Here is a 15,384-nt window from a genome sequence, read left to right on the forward strand (position 1 = left end):
CCAGTGCCTGGAAAAATATTCTTTAATATGGTTTCAAAGTAAAGACCTACTACTTGAAAGGAAAATAACTGATGGTTGTAACAAATAAAACCCAAAAAATAACAATTATAAACAATGTTTGATTTAATTAGTGCTTCATGTCACATTTTGAAAAAGATCCCCAAAATGAGGATGCTTAACCAAGTGGAAAAAAAAAAAGATCCTGAATCAGGAAGAGGAAAATATGAAATGATACAATACAGTGATTTTAAACTGAAAGTTTATATTGTTCTTACTCTTAACATAAAATATAATCATTCTTTTAACACAATACTAATTAGTTCACAGTGATTCAAGGAAGCTAGAGACTAACAAGATAATTACAAAATTTTTAAAATTAGTGTAGAGCATCACATAAATGAGCATAAATTCATTCGTGTTAACAACCACTGTCCAAATAAGGAACTATATACCCAACTCGACATATTGGTGTCAGCCCTGTCAGATAATCTTTAATTTGTTTGAACACATTCTCAACCCAACTGTGATTAGAGGAAAATCTAGTAAGATTACACATGTCCATTTGATTTACTGAACTAAACTGTAAGTTGAGGAAAGTGAAGCTGAGAAAGATCTTCTAGAAAATGTAGAGCTTTGATTACTGAGAAACACACCCAACAGTTTATAATTTTATACACACACAGGATTCAGAAAGAAGTAAATGTATCACAAAACATACAGAAAAAGTATGAAAGAAAAAAAACGCATTTTAAAATTCCATTATCTATCAGTATAAAATCAATAGATGGACGTACATGGTGATCTTCAACCATTAATTCAATTTTGAAAACATTTAATAAAATTGAATGGGTTACATAACTTTCTTATAACTAGTTATCTAGAACTTGAACAAAAACCTTCTTTTCTTTATAAGTAGACCATCTCATCTCACCATACTGCCTTAAGAAAACTAAAGCTAAAAGTAAATAACAGAAAAAAGTAAATTAACCCTAACACACTGTTCAGTGGAAATGGGTTAGAGCTATAGATCTACCCCAATACGCCTCCCCTCAACCTGCCTCCCCTCCAAACACACACTACTCTCACCTCCAAAAACCATCAGCAGTATATTCTGCAACTGGGACAGCCTAGTCATTAAATCTGAAATCTGCACACTAACCTATCCTCCTTCCCTCCCTCCCAGAAACTTTACTGGCAGCTGTTGAGTCTCCCAACCTAGGGGAAAAAATGAAATGCAGTTAAGATAGACCGTTCTTTTCTGGTACAGAAGCCAACAGTACCAGGCCTTGCCCTACAAAAGCACTGCATGTTGGTATGAGATCTAAGTTACAGAAAGGGTCTACCCATGAGGTTAAAAGGGGAAAAATAAGTTTCCAACTGGAAAGCATTTTTTTTGGAGACAGGGTCTCGCTGTATAGCCCAGGCTGACCTTGAACTATGATCTTCCTTTCCTCAACCTCCTGAGTGTTGGGATTACAAATGTTTACCACTACGCCTACCTTGGAAAGAAATCATTTGATTGTCTGCTATGGTTTTGGCTGAGTGCCTCCCAAAGCTCCATATTAAAGAGTTGTTCCCCAGGGCAGTGGTACTGGGAGATGCCTAGTGGGAGGTCCTTAAGTTTAAGGTGATGGAGGTTGCCCTGAAAGCAACTGTAGCACCCATCTCTTCCTCTCTCCCTGTTTCAGCTTCCTGGCTTAGGATATGAGCAGTTTACTCTTATACACATTCCTGACATGATGCACCACCCTCCCAAGAAGCCCAAAGCACTGGGCTAATCTTGACTTGCATCTCCAAAACTTTAAGTCAAAATAAACCTTTTCTTCCTAAGTAACTGCCTCAGGTATTTTGTCATAGTAACACAAAGCTGCCTAATACATCACCCATCTAGAAACTTCTATCGGCAGGCAACAATAAAAAGTTATCTATCTCATTATTAGTTCTGAAACATTCATGAGTTTGCATAAATAACGTGCTTTATGTTGGAACAGAATATAATGTATAACTTTTAAAATCCCATTTGTTTGTAAATATAAAACCATGATACACCAGAAAAAAATTTCCTTTTCATGTATTAATAAAACTATGTAATGCAATTCAAAATTTTCAGTATATTTAAACATTTGAACAAACAAAGGAAGATAAATACCACACAAAAGAATAAAACATGGATTTGACTGAAGGATTAAAAAAACTTTAATGAGACACAAGTGCTTCAAAGTATACTAGAAAAGTTAGAAACATTAAAGTTAGAACTTAAAAGTTAGAGGAATGATTTTGTTTTGTTTTGTTTTTTGGTGGTACTAGGGCTTGAACTCATGGCCTCACGCTGGCTAGGCAGGCACTCCACCACTTGAGCCACTCCACCACAGTCCTTAAAATTAGAACTCAGAAGTTAGAAACAACAAAATAAGATAAAAATGTAAATGCTAAAGTCTTTCCTATCACAGAGACTATTCACTGAGGTCATACCAATAACATACTAATATACTCTACTCCTCTCTGAAGGTGTTTCTCCACTTTGCTTTCAAATTATTCTTTGGTTTAAGTTGTCATCACACTTCCACCCACACCATGTCTTTCCCCAAACACAGGGAAAGTGAGGTTACAATGGTCAGTGTATTCGGTTACTTCCTATTTCTCCTCTTTATTTGTAGGATAAACAAGTTTCTAGAGCTCTTTTCAATTAGAAAAAGGAAATGAAAGTCTGGGACACTAACTTTGGGTCTACTGATTTGAAACATATCAGAAGCGTCTTAAAAATGGGAACTTCTGCCCTGCTCCTGCAAGTTTGTGGTATCACAATATACTTAGAGAAAGGAGAAACACAGAGGGTCCTCTCCTTTTTGCTTGTTTGCAGTACTAGGGATTGAACCCAGGGCCTACATCATACTAAGCAAGTACTCTATTAGCTGAGCTACAACACCCACCCCAGCCTTTTTCTTTGTAATTTATTTTTAAGATAGGGGCTTGGCAACTTTGCCCAGGCTGGCCTCGAGCTTGAAATCCTTCTGCCTCTGACTCTCTAGTAGCTGGGATTAAAGATATGACCCATAACACCCAGCTGAGGAGCCTCTTTTTGAATAAGTAATTACTCTGAGGGCTAATTACTAAAATCTTGTCAGTAAAACATACTGAGAATTCAAAATGCTTGGACCAGACATATTTTGGATTTCAGTTTTTGGAAAATTTGAATGTATATAGTAAGATACTATGGGGGAGGGACCTAATTTAGCTTCATATACACCTTATACACATAACCTGAAGGCAATTTTTATACACTATGTTTACTGTGCCTGTGTTCTGACTGCAATTCTTCACATGAAGTCAGGGATGGAATTTCCATTCATGTTGTCATGTCAGTGTTCAAAAAGTTTTGGATGTTGGATCATTTCAGTCTTTGGATTTTCATATTAGGAATGCTCAACCTGTATTAATTCTAGTCTCTCCATTTCCAATATATCATCCTACTGGTTGGATAAATGAAAATGTACACCATCTTAATTTGAATGAATAGCAGCACAGTATTAGGAAATTGTCAATAATTAAAACTATATAAATGCACTAAATAGTAGCCCTATATAAATATATAAATGCACAAATCTCTACATTCTAAATGTCTAAGATTAAAATGATATTTATGAAAAACAAGGCCTCTTCACATTTCATATTCTTAAAAGAAAAAAAGTCTTTTAAAAAATTAAGTTTATTTGATGCATAGTTTGTAAGAACTTTTCAAAAAGTGCTTACTAGGGCTGGCATAATGGCTCAAGTGGTAGAGTGCCTGCCTAGCAAGCCCGAGGCCCTGAATGCAAGATGCAGTAGTGCAAAAAAACAAAAAAAGAGCTTCCTCTTGTAATAAAAAGAGCTTACTAAAACCACCTACCAGATTGTATATCTGTAGATTTAAGATTAAATTAAATTCCAAACAACTGATGTAACTAAACTGACTATGCTGGTATTATTAGCAAGACAATGCTGTTGCACTGTGCAGAAAAACAATTTGTTAAAAAGACCCTGCACAGAAAGCGATAAACAGAGCTGCTACATACAAAACCACCAAGAAAGAAAAAAAAGGCGGGACACACACACACACACACACACACCCCATATACATCCACAGCAGTTAATGGTTCAACTGCAACTAAGTATCTGGTAAAATAGCTCTACTCTACCTCTATCTCCAAATTAATCTAAATTAAGCAATTTTGTTTTCTATATGTAAGTGCCAATGTGTATTATAATATAAATTATCACTGATGACTTAACTAAAATTCTAATGATATGTAAGTTAAGATATTTCAGAATTTTAAATTTATGTTACAGGTAAGTTCACAAACATCAAAATATTCATTCAATGTTCATTTCCAATCACCAGTAATCAGAAAGTCTGTAAGAGGTGCACAGCTGATCCTCTATATGTGTGGGTCCTCTACATAGATGGGTAACAGTAAGAAAAACAACTGTTGTCTGTAATGAGTATGTACAAATTTTTATTCCTCATACTTCCCTAGACAATACATCTATTTACATAGCATTTACACTGTATTAAGTTCTACAAGCATAGAGATGATTTAAAGTATATGATATGCAAAGTTATATTTAAATACTCCATCATTTTATATAAGAGACTCGAGTATCTGCAGATTTTGATATCTGAACCAATCCCCTATGGATATCTGGAGTCAACCGTACATTGCTAAAACTGGATGTTACCAGACGCACAAAGTGAAAGTCTTAGTTTCAGAATACGGTATTTAGACACAGTCTGTTGTTAAAACTGTCATCTGCTATAATCTAAGTAAGAAATTGGAAATTATTTGAAAATCTACAGACTGTTTACACAAAACTGTCCAAAATATTGTCGTTTAGGTACTAAGCCAGTAAGTCAAATATTACAGAACTAGATAACACCACATAGGACAAACTGAACTGCATGAGCACTGGATTTACTGCATCAGTATCCTTGACTTTAGAAACTTAAGGTGTGAAGATATTTTCCAAACTTTTAAAATTAACTTCTTCAAAAATCTAAAAACCTGAAGAGATTGCACAAACCCACAATCCTCAAAGTAGTTCGAATTATCTGGATCCTCCTAATATAACCAAATAATTTAGGTTACCACCTTCCATAAACAAGATCCTACCAATATCACTCAAGTGGTATCAACTTTGAATGATTTTCTAGACACATAAATTATGTTAACCTATTTAGAAAAAGATGCTAAATGTCAAACCTTCTTTCCTCCTTCTGCAGCTTCTGACAAAATAATTACCAAACTATTTACTTTCTTGCCAAAAGTAACTACCTAGGAAATGTGAAGATAAAGTAGCACTCCTCAATCCCCAGGACCTAAGTCTTTATTTCTGCCAGGAAATATGTGAGACCAAACACAATCATAAGGAAGACCCCCTTTGGTCTATAGATCTGGAATGCGTAAAGAGGAAGACTGAAATCTAAAACCATGTGCCTGCACGGTTCCAAACGCGAATATGACGCGAGGCTTCCCTTGCCTGGATCAACTAGTTCAAGTTGACTTGCCCGCTTAGACAAACACCAAAATCCTAACTAGTGCAAGAAACAAGGTCTGAGCGCTGAGAGTTACTGCAGAGGGAAGAGTGGGATGCTCACGCGGAGCTCTAAATCCCAGCATTAACCCAAGTAAGGATGGAGGACCGATAACTCAGGCAGCCCGTTACCGGCCCGGATCCACGTCTCTTTCCGAGATATCCACACCAATTCCCCAAGCGCTTACCTCCTCCCCAAGCTCCCTTAAGTGCAGACTGGAGACGTCACCGCCGCCTCCGCTCCGAGGAGCGGGGGAGGCGACTCTCTGTCCCCGCGCCTGGCCCCGGGAGGACGACGAGGAGAAGGAGGTGCACGCGCGGCTCCCGGGAACCGGCCCTCGGCTAGCGAGCGGATCCCGGGGCGGATGAGAAGCGGAACTCGCCCTCCGGTTCGCCAGGATCAAGCGAGACCCGGACGTAGAAAGAAACAACCAAGAGACTAGCGCGTAAGAAAAGGCAAGGAAAACTCTACCAGGCCGCTAGGAGGAACGCGTCGAAATGCCGCCGGAAGTTAGGGGTTTGCCCTGTTCCTCTATAGACGCAGGCAGCTTCCGGCGCCGGATTAGTCGTCAGCGCGCAGGCGCCTTTTCTTCGGGGACACGCCCCCTGGGCGTGACGTCGGCCGAGTAGGCGGGGCCAGAGCGTTCGGGGCCGCAGAAATCTTTAAACTGCGCTGTGAGGAAATTGGGAGCTGGGGAGACCTAAATTCCCAATTATTGTAAATTTAAGAGCAATACTTTCCCCCTTTTATTGCACAATTTCCCACAATAAACAAATGCCACGTTAAGCAAAATGCTACATTTATTGTTGAAAGTTAACTACAGCCATTCAACAGCTGCATGGTTTGGGGCGGTGTTTGTCCTGTGCCTGACATCTTCCCCTTTCTTGACTTTCGTCCTAATATTACTGTAGAGCAAACGGAATACACGGGTATGTTTTCAAAGGCTCAAGCAGAAATTTATTGAAAATTTGTGGAATAGAAATCTCTAATGTACTCCAGACCATTCCTTTTGTTGCTTAGAATCCAATGATCTGCATGAAACTAGTTATTAAAATTGCTTGAGATAGCTAGTCAAACATGAGAAATCAAGAAAAAAAAATAAGCACCTAGCCTCTTACAATTAAAAAAAAAGTAGACATACACATGAAACCTTCATTTCAAAATGGCATGTATCTTGTTCTTTGATAAAAACCAAGGAATAGGAAAACCCTTTACCAAAACTACTGACCAAACTTTAAAAGAAGAAACTGCTAACAACAATTTGGTCTCGCTGGAATTAACAATATGAGAGCAGAGTGAAAAAATCAAGGGCGTTAAACATTCCTGATGACGTGCGAAGCTATTTCAAAGACAGCCGCAAGAGCTTCTGTACACGTGGGTTTAATGTAACGCTCCGGCAGCAAGAATCCGTATTTGCCTTTATCTCGAAGTTCAATGGTAAATGAATATTTGACGCCCAAATCATAGATCCAGTCATCAGAACCTCCAGGAGCCAGGTCTAAAAGAAGAAGAAGGGAATTATATTTTGAAATACAGGTATTTCAAATTAACAAAATGGAATTTTTTTTTCAAAAGTGAAAATAACTGCTTTCTTCTGATTGTTAAGTAACTGGAATTTCTTGCCCAAGAATTTTGGCGATTGAAAGGAAAACAGTATAAGGAAAGAAACAAAAATTACTTATAACTTTACCATAATCCTACCAAGGAGTGACAAGTACCAGTAACGTTTTAGTGCATTTTTTTCAGTGCATGAATTTGCTTAATCTTTTTACTACATAAATAAAATCACATTATACGTGCTGTTTTGTAGTAATTCTAAACATAACCATTGTAACATTTCCAAATGTAGTGTTACTGAGTTTGAATCTATATCATTTGCAGTGATCTCATAGCATTGTGTTGTAAAGCTACATATAATTGATTTATAAATATTTATTTACTTGGGTACTCTTATTGTCTCCCCCAATTTTTTTTTCAGTTTTACTGTGACATCTTTATTTTTTTTCTTTTATTCATATATGCATACAATATTTGGGTCATTTCTCCCTCCTTTCCGCCCTCCCACCTTCCCCCCTCTCTACCAGGCAGAAATTATTTTGCCCTTATCTCTAGTTTTGTTGAAGAGAGAGTATAAGCAATAATAGGAAGGAACAAGGGTTTTTGCTAGTTGAGATAAGGATAGCTATACAGGGAGTTGACTCTCATTGCTTTCCTGTGCATGTGTGTTACCTTCTAAATTAATCCTTCTCAAACTAACATTTTCTCTAGTTCCTGGTCCCCTTCTCCTATTGGCCTCTGTCACTTTAAAGTATCTGCATTAGTTTCTCTGTTGAGGGCAACAAATGCTATCTAGTTTTTTAGGTGTCTTACCTATCCTCACACCTCCCTAGTGTGCTGTCGCTTTATCATGTGATCAAAGTCCAATCCCCTTGTTGTGTTTGCCCTTGATCAAATGTCTTCATATGAGGGAGAACATACGATTTTTGGTCTTTTGGTCTCCCCAAATTTTTAACTAATATAAATAACTTTTCCAGGGAGCACCCTTGTTTATAAATAATTGCTTGTTATTTTAGAATGAGCATCCTAATTTATAAATAATTGCTTGTTGGTTTCTTTAGAATATTCTCTATAGAAGTAGATGTGCTGGTCTAAGAGTGTGTGCTTTTCAGTTATAACATGTCCTTCAATAGACTTCAAAAGAATTGAACCAGTTTATACTTCTCTAGAGGTATGAATATGCCCACTCCTCCTCATGGACCACCAAAGGGAATTAGGCATTCTGACAATTTTTTGCGTGAAAGCTTATATCCAATTGTCTTATATGTTTCTTTATTATCAGTGGCTTGCATGTTTTGTTTGATATTTTTGTTGCCCATTTTTATATTTTCTATCAATCATTCTTGCTCTTTATGAGATACCAGATCTCATATATATATATGTATATACATAGAATAAATACAAATAATAAATATAAATGGAAATATATGAAAATACAATTTATATGATAAACACAAATGCAATTATATAGAATATATACAAATAGTAAAGCATATATAATAATATAAAAGAATATTTGTATATCTTTTTTTGAGACAGGGTCTTGCTGTGTAGCCCAGACCGGTTTCCAACTTACCATCCTCCTGCCTCAGCCTCCTGAATGCTAGGATTACAAGCATGCAGCACCGTGCCTAGCCTTACTATTCCCTTCTTTTGATCTGTCTCATCCAGGCTCAAGTCTACATTGTCCTAATTACCATAGGTTTATAATGTGCTTTAATACCTCATTGGGTTGAGAAAGGTCTCTTATTAGTCTTATTTTCAGTATTTTGCAAGCTCTTTATCAAATTTATTGTTTCAAATGAACTTCAGAATCATTTGAGTATTCATTGGGATTGCATTAAATATGCAAATTAATTTATATATTGCCCTCCTACCCAAGAACATGTAGGCTTCTCCTTTTGTCTATTAGGAGATTTTTCTAGGTTTTTTCATGCAGGTCCTATATGATTTATCATGTATCTGTGTACATCCAGACACATATACACTTAACAGTGAATTCATGTGTATATATCTGTAAGTATGTATATGTATGTATGCAGGTATATATAATGTATTTTTAATAAAGGAGCTATGAGATCTTTTTCCTATTTTATTTCCCATCTGATATTGTATATCTAGATCATCTATATCTATATCTATATATATACATGAAGTTCTAGATTTGTGTATATTTATTTCACAGTTGACCACCTTAACACTTTATTACTAATATGTTTTGGTTGATTTTTCTATAATTTTCCAGGTAAAAAAATTACATAACATGCAAAGTATGACAATTTTTGCTTACAAGGTTGTTTACTAAGGTGATGTTTTTATTGAAAAATATCCATCAGCAATGGATTAAATTATTCACTCATTCAGCAAATATTTCTGATGGCTCTGATCAGCACCTGGCATTTCTTCCTCTAGCCTTTCTCCTGGGCTTGCACATATATGTAATACATGTATGCAGATGTGTCCTGGAAGAATGCAGCTGCAGAGACTGACTGCTTTCATCCTAACAGGAGGATGCTCTGTAAACTCCTCCAGCCCAGAGGCACTGCAGTTAATGCTCTGGGGATAATAACAGAGAAGAAGATGGGAACCATTAGAGCTCCTAATTGTGAAGGCAAGTTGTGGATTTCTTTGTAACATGATGAGGACCTGCATCAGCAAAGGAAGCAGTGGACCAGTGACACCATGGGACAGAGATACCATGCAGTCTAATTTAGTGACAATTTGGGGTGGTTGAGGAGAAAGGAAAAGGGAGGTTGTGGACTTCCTGCTATTGGACATCAGTGCTCAGCAATTTGACTATTTTTATATCCATGGAGGCCATACTTATTAAAGAAAACTCTGGGACTTAAAATAAATTGTCTCACAGCCTTTCCCAGTGCCTTGATACAGTACATTACACCTTTATTTGGCAACTGCTTACCAAGTGGCTTTCCCAGAAATGTCACCAACACAGAAAAGACCTTCTAGGGCCACCTTAGCTACAGAGCTTCTCTCAACTATAGTCACTCTCAAACCTATAATTCTATTTTGTTTTCTTCAGAGCACTTGATGAAGTTATACTGTATTTTACCACTTGTTTTTATCAGGACTTGGTACACTTTTTCTGAAAAGGACAGGATAGTGAGTATTTTAGATTTCATCTCTAATACAATTACTCAGCTGTGCTGTCATGAAAGTCATCATACATAATATGCAAATGAATTAGTATGCCTGTATTCCAATAAAACTTTACTTAGGGAAACAAATATGCCTATGAGTTTCATATAATTTTTATGTGTCAAAGTTTTAATTCATTTTTTCAACCATTTTTTAGGTGGTATTGGGGTTTGAACTCAGGACTTCTCACTTGCAAAGTAGGTGCTCTACTTCTTAAGCCACACCTCCAATCTGCTTTGCTCTGGTTATTTTGGAGATAGGGTCTCTTGAACTATTTGTCCGGGCTGGTCTGACCTGAGAGCCTCCTGACCTCAGCCTCCTAAATAACAAAGATTACAGGTGTGAGCTACTGGCACCCAGCATTTTTCACCCATTTAAAAAGTGGGATTCCAACAAGTGGATTGGACTTTGATCATATGATAAAGTGAGAACACAAAAGGAAGGTATGAGGATAGGTAAAACACCCAAAAAACTAGATAGCATTTGTTGCCCTCAACTCAGAGAAACTAAAGCAGATACTTTAAAGCAACTGAGGCCAATAGTAGAAGGGAACCAGGAACTAGAGAAAAGGCTAGTTCGAGAAGAATTAACTTAGAAGGTAACACACGTGCACAAGAAAGCAATGAGAGTCAACTCCCTGTATAGCTATCCCTATCTCAACTATTACTATTGGCCCTTCCTATTACTGCTTATACTCTCTCTTCAACAAAACTAGAGATAAGGGCAAAATAATTTCTACCTGGTAGCGAGGGATTAGGGGTGGTAAGGGAGGGGGATGTTAAGGGAGGGGGCAGGGGAAGGGGGGAGAAATGACCCAAACATTGTATGCACATATGAATATGATAAAAAAAGAGAAAAAGACCAAAAAAAAACCAAAAACTGTTCAATTTAAAAAAAAAAAAGTGGGATTCCATTCTTAGCTCAAAGGCTATGTAAAAGCAAGCAGTGAGCTGTATTTGGCCTTCAGGGTATGGTTTGCTGACATCTATTTATATGTTTATTTTCTGTTCCTCTGATTCCATCTACATTCCAGCTTCGAAAGTAAAATCATTGCCTATCATCCCACTGGGATACATAGGAGTCCCTTAATAAGTATCCTCAAGCAGAAATTCATAAAAAAAATTTGTTGAGCTTGCCACATATGCGTCTCATCAGTGTGATACACACAAATGACATTTAACTGTAGTGTTTTGTGAGCTATATTCTAGAAAACAGGGCATCACTAAAAAGCATCTAAGATAAATGACACCCCCAAGATTTGCGTGGTACACAGCATCCACGGCCACATGCCCTGGCCATGAGCATCTTGCACACTCTTTTGATCCTTTATGACTTTTTTCTTTACAATTCTGTAATCCCTGAACTATCATGATAAGTGTAATTTCTTAAATATCACCTTGATTTCTTTTTAATGTATTCCTTCATTAATACAGCTTTTTTTTTTTCTTTTTTTTGGCAGTACTGGGGCTTGAGCACAGGGCCTCGTGCTTGCTCGGTAAGCACTCTACCACTTAACCCACTTTGCCAGCTGTTTTGTGCTGGGTGCTTTCGAGATAGGGTCTAGTGGACTATTTGCCTAGGCAGGCCTGTGATCTTCCTGATCTGTGTCTCCTGAGTAGCTAGGATTATAGGTGTGAGCCATCGCCGCCTAGCAATACAGCCTTTTTCAATAGCCACAGTCATTATGCTTTTGTTTCTAATGGTTATAATTCAATTGTTTTACATGTGACTCTCTTTAAAAATAATTTGGAAAAATTAAATCTACACAGAAAATACAGATTTCTTTAGTACCCCCATGGTTTTTCAATACCAAGAACCAATATGGGACTGGGGATATAGCTCAGTGTTAGAGAACTCACCTAACATGCAAAAGGCTCTGGCTTGAATCCTAGCACCAAAGAGAAAGGAAAAGGGAGAAGGAATACTTACATAAAGTCTCTGAGCCGCTGCCATGTGTATACCTGGTATTTTTATTAATGCTCTCAATAGCACGAACTGCTTCACTGGCCACTAGAGACTAGAAACAATAGCATATGGAATTTGGTTAATGTGCGGCTTTGAAACAGAAGAGATAGAAGTTTCTAGAAACACAATTAAATGAACTGCATCAAAATGCATGTGTGAAAAATCTGAAATTCATCCAAAAAGTAAGTTACGAAGGAGAATACATTAACTAAAATGATGTTTTTCATTTTAGGGCAATCAGAGCTGGGTTGCTTTAAGTGTGAATTCTTCCAATACATTGACATTTTTATTTAAGATGTATAAAAATTCTCACAGGGATTTTCAGGAATTCATTTACTATGTAAAATGAAATATAGCTATATTTAAGAGGCTTGGAATTATTCCATTCCTAGACAAAATTATCAACAAACTTTAGATTCAACTTCTCTAAACATACACTGCATGCATGATTCACTTCCTGTCCTTCTCAACAAGCTGTGGGGGTGGGGGGGGATGGGAGGTGGGTGTGTTACAGGACTCGAGCATGCTAGGCTCTACCTCTGAGCCACACCTAAAATCTGTTTTCTTCTTGTGTAAAATGTCTAATGACTTCCAAAGACACATTAAATAAAAGATCATGCCCTAGGTATGGAGCAGGATAATAACTAAGTTCCCTGTTTGACTATATGTCAAACCGACCTACAGCCCTTTTCTGACGTTCCACTTAACCCAGATCTTCCCTGAAACCAGAACTGGCAACATAGTTTTCACTCTCACCCTCCTGAAAAACCCAGAGGAATACTCTGGATATTATGTTGTGCCATTCCTTTGTTCAAAAATTACATTTTAACAGAACCCCACTGTCTAAGTAATAAAATACAAAAGTATTCTGACATTCAAAATGCCATTCCCAGCTGACCTCATCTACTTCCGGAGATGTCACCCTCCAATCATGTACCCTCATGGTCCCCTGAGCATTCTTCCTGTGGGAAATGTCATCTCCTTTGCACAGAAGGTCCTCCCTTCCCTATAGAAATCTTTTGATGTCTGACTGAAATGGCATCTGCTCCTTGATGTCAACAGCACTTCACATCATTCTTCCTTTACAGCACATTAACCTTAATGAACTATAAGTTCCTCCATGATGGGGTTCACCTGATCCCATTACTTATCTTAGCGTGTCCCTCTGACTGAGTTGGAGGCCACCCCATTCCAGTTAGCAATGAGTTCTTCCATTTGTGCCACTTATTTTGGAGGGACCATGAGTCACTTGAGTCCAGCTCTTTGTGATACTTGCTTATGGCACAGCTCCTAATCATATAGAATTATCCTAAAAGATAGGGACTTAGCTGTTGCTTCTTTCAATGTCTATTGGATAGTATTTTACACAAAATGACTCTGAACAAGCACTTGTGCTGATAGCAATTAAAAAATAAGACAAAATTAGATTCATTCTGCTTCTAAATCATGATAAATACACTTTTGTTGCTTCAAAGATAATACCAATGAAGATTTCCTTTTCTTCTTTGGGAAGAAAAAAAAGAGTTGTGTTTACAACTCGTGTGTTCATGTAAATGGGGTGTTTTCAGAAAATGAAAATAATACTTTATTTGTCACCAATAATTGCTAGCCCCTCTAATGTGGCTATATGTTTTTATGTTAAGGGAGCTGAAAAAAAATCTAGATAGAGATCAGACCATGCCAAAGCCAAAAATGCTTCCATTGTCTGGAAATCATCTGGGATGAAGATTTGAGTAAGCCTAGTTACAATCTATCAGGAGCCCTTTACCATCAACCCAGACACAGCATCTGGGACCAAAGAGTTGTGAGCGAGTATCAGATTATGTGGGTCCTCTTTGAACTTCCTGTATTGCCCACCACATTTCCAAAAAAAAAAAAGGCTCAGCTCAATATAGACATTATAGATTGTTTAACATCACCAAACCCTTGGGGTTAGGGTTAGAGAGGACAGTGCATACACAGTGCCCACTGCTGACACTACAATGACAGTACAGTGCCAGGACTCAATCTGTGGTATTCTGTCATAAAAGCCTAGTGATCACTGTGAAGTCCTATAATTTCATAGACTCCTATCCTTGCCTATATGGCTTCATAGGCAGATCAGGTCGGGTGGAATTGCTCCCTCCTGATCTTCAGGGAGTTTGACATTTTCTTAAGTAAGCTACCTGCTGAGATTATTGCTCATATCTTCAGGATCCCTTTGTGATCCCTGCAACCAAGGTGACTCCTGACAGTTAGACCATGATGTAAAGCATCTATCCATTTGTCTTGTAAAGGGGAATTCCCACCCCCCCCCATGGTTTTTGATTCTTCCACTAAGTGCTATTTCTGAAATGCTAAGAAAAAATAATTAAGTAGCACTTACCAGTTCCTCATGGTCTTTGCTTTTGCTTCTGTTATAAGAATATGGAAACAGTATATGCTGGGAGTATGAATGCATGCTGATGTATGCTTTAATGTGGTTGATATTTCTTCTCAAGAAATCAGCCACTGCCTTCACTTCTGGCTCGGACTCAGGATAAAGCCCACAGTAGGTTTCAGAGCATGAAAAACTTGATGCGCCTTTCTCTGTGGTTAAATTGATAAAGTGGGATATAATGAAACACACATAGTACTGTAAATTATGATTTCCTGACCATGGTCCCCTAATATCTATGCTACAGTATATTTAGATAAATGGATGAGGGAGAGCTCTTTATGAAACATATTTCTGATGTCCAGTAAATGTTTGTGTTTCTTCTGAAGTTAAATATTTATACAATACATAGCAGACTTTCTAATGGTCATCCCAGACCCTGTCTTCCCATGTTGCCTGGGGGCAGCCATCTTGCAACCTTGAGAAAGCAGTCAGAAGAGTCCCAGAGATGCCAGCCCTGCTTCCCAATTTCTGGTTATATGAGGACCAGTAATCACATTTCCTTTAATTACTATAAATTTCTTTTGATATTTGCAGTTTAAAAATTACTAATCAGAATCAGTAGACTCCATAAAAGAAAGACCTCCCTCAGGAACTTAGACTAGACAAGTCTACCTCTAGCATTACTTTTAACTTGCTAGTGCTGATTCGTAAATAAAATGGGTTGGTGATGTTTTTGCCAAAATAATGTTGATTTATTCACTTGAGAGATTATAGTACA

General features: G+C 37.5%; 2 protein-coding genes across 8 annotated transcripts in view; both read right to left on the reverse strand.

Annotated features, from left to right (window-relative positions):
• Nucleotides 1-6,158, reverse strand: part of Zc3h13 (zinc finger CCCH-type containing 13) — a 72,613-nt gene extending 66,455 nt beyond the window's left edge. For 3 of the 7 annotated variants that reach the window (XM_074043363.1, XM_020182852.2, XM_074043362.1), the window contains exon 1: nt 5,757-6,106. The gene's annotated coding sequence lies outside the window, so the exon portion shown is untranslated. Of the gene's footprint in view, nt 1-5,756 lie in introns of all 7 variants that reach the window. The other 4 variants (XM_074043364.1, XM_074043365.1, XM_074043366.1 and 1 more) reach the window with 4 other exon arrangements.
• Nucleotides 6,159-6,351: 193 nt separating this feature from the next.
• Nucleotides 6,352-15,384, reverse strand: part of Cpb2 (carboxypeptidase B2) — a 42,210-nt gene continuing 33,177 nt past the window's right edge. Inside the window, exons 9-11 of the mRNA XM_020182846.2 lie at nt 14,613-14,815; nt 12,212-12,299; nt 6,352-7,067 (exon numbers count right to left, since the gene is read on the reverse strand). Coding sequence (XP_020038435.2) covers nt 6,883-7,067; nt 12,212-12,299; nt 14,613-14,815 — 476 coding nt within the window. The 3' untranslated portion in view covers nt 6,352-6,882. The remainder of the gene's footprint in view (nt 7,068-12,211; nt 12,300-14,612; nt 14,816-15,384) is intronic.

This window comes from Castor canadensis, chromosome 10 (assembly GCF_047511655.1).
Source record: "Castor canadensis chromosome 10, mCasCan1.hap1v2, whole genome shotgun sequence".
In the NCBI taxonomy this organism is placed as follows: Eukaryota; Metazoa; Chordata; class Mammalia; order Rodentia; family Castoridae; genus Castor; species Castor canadensis.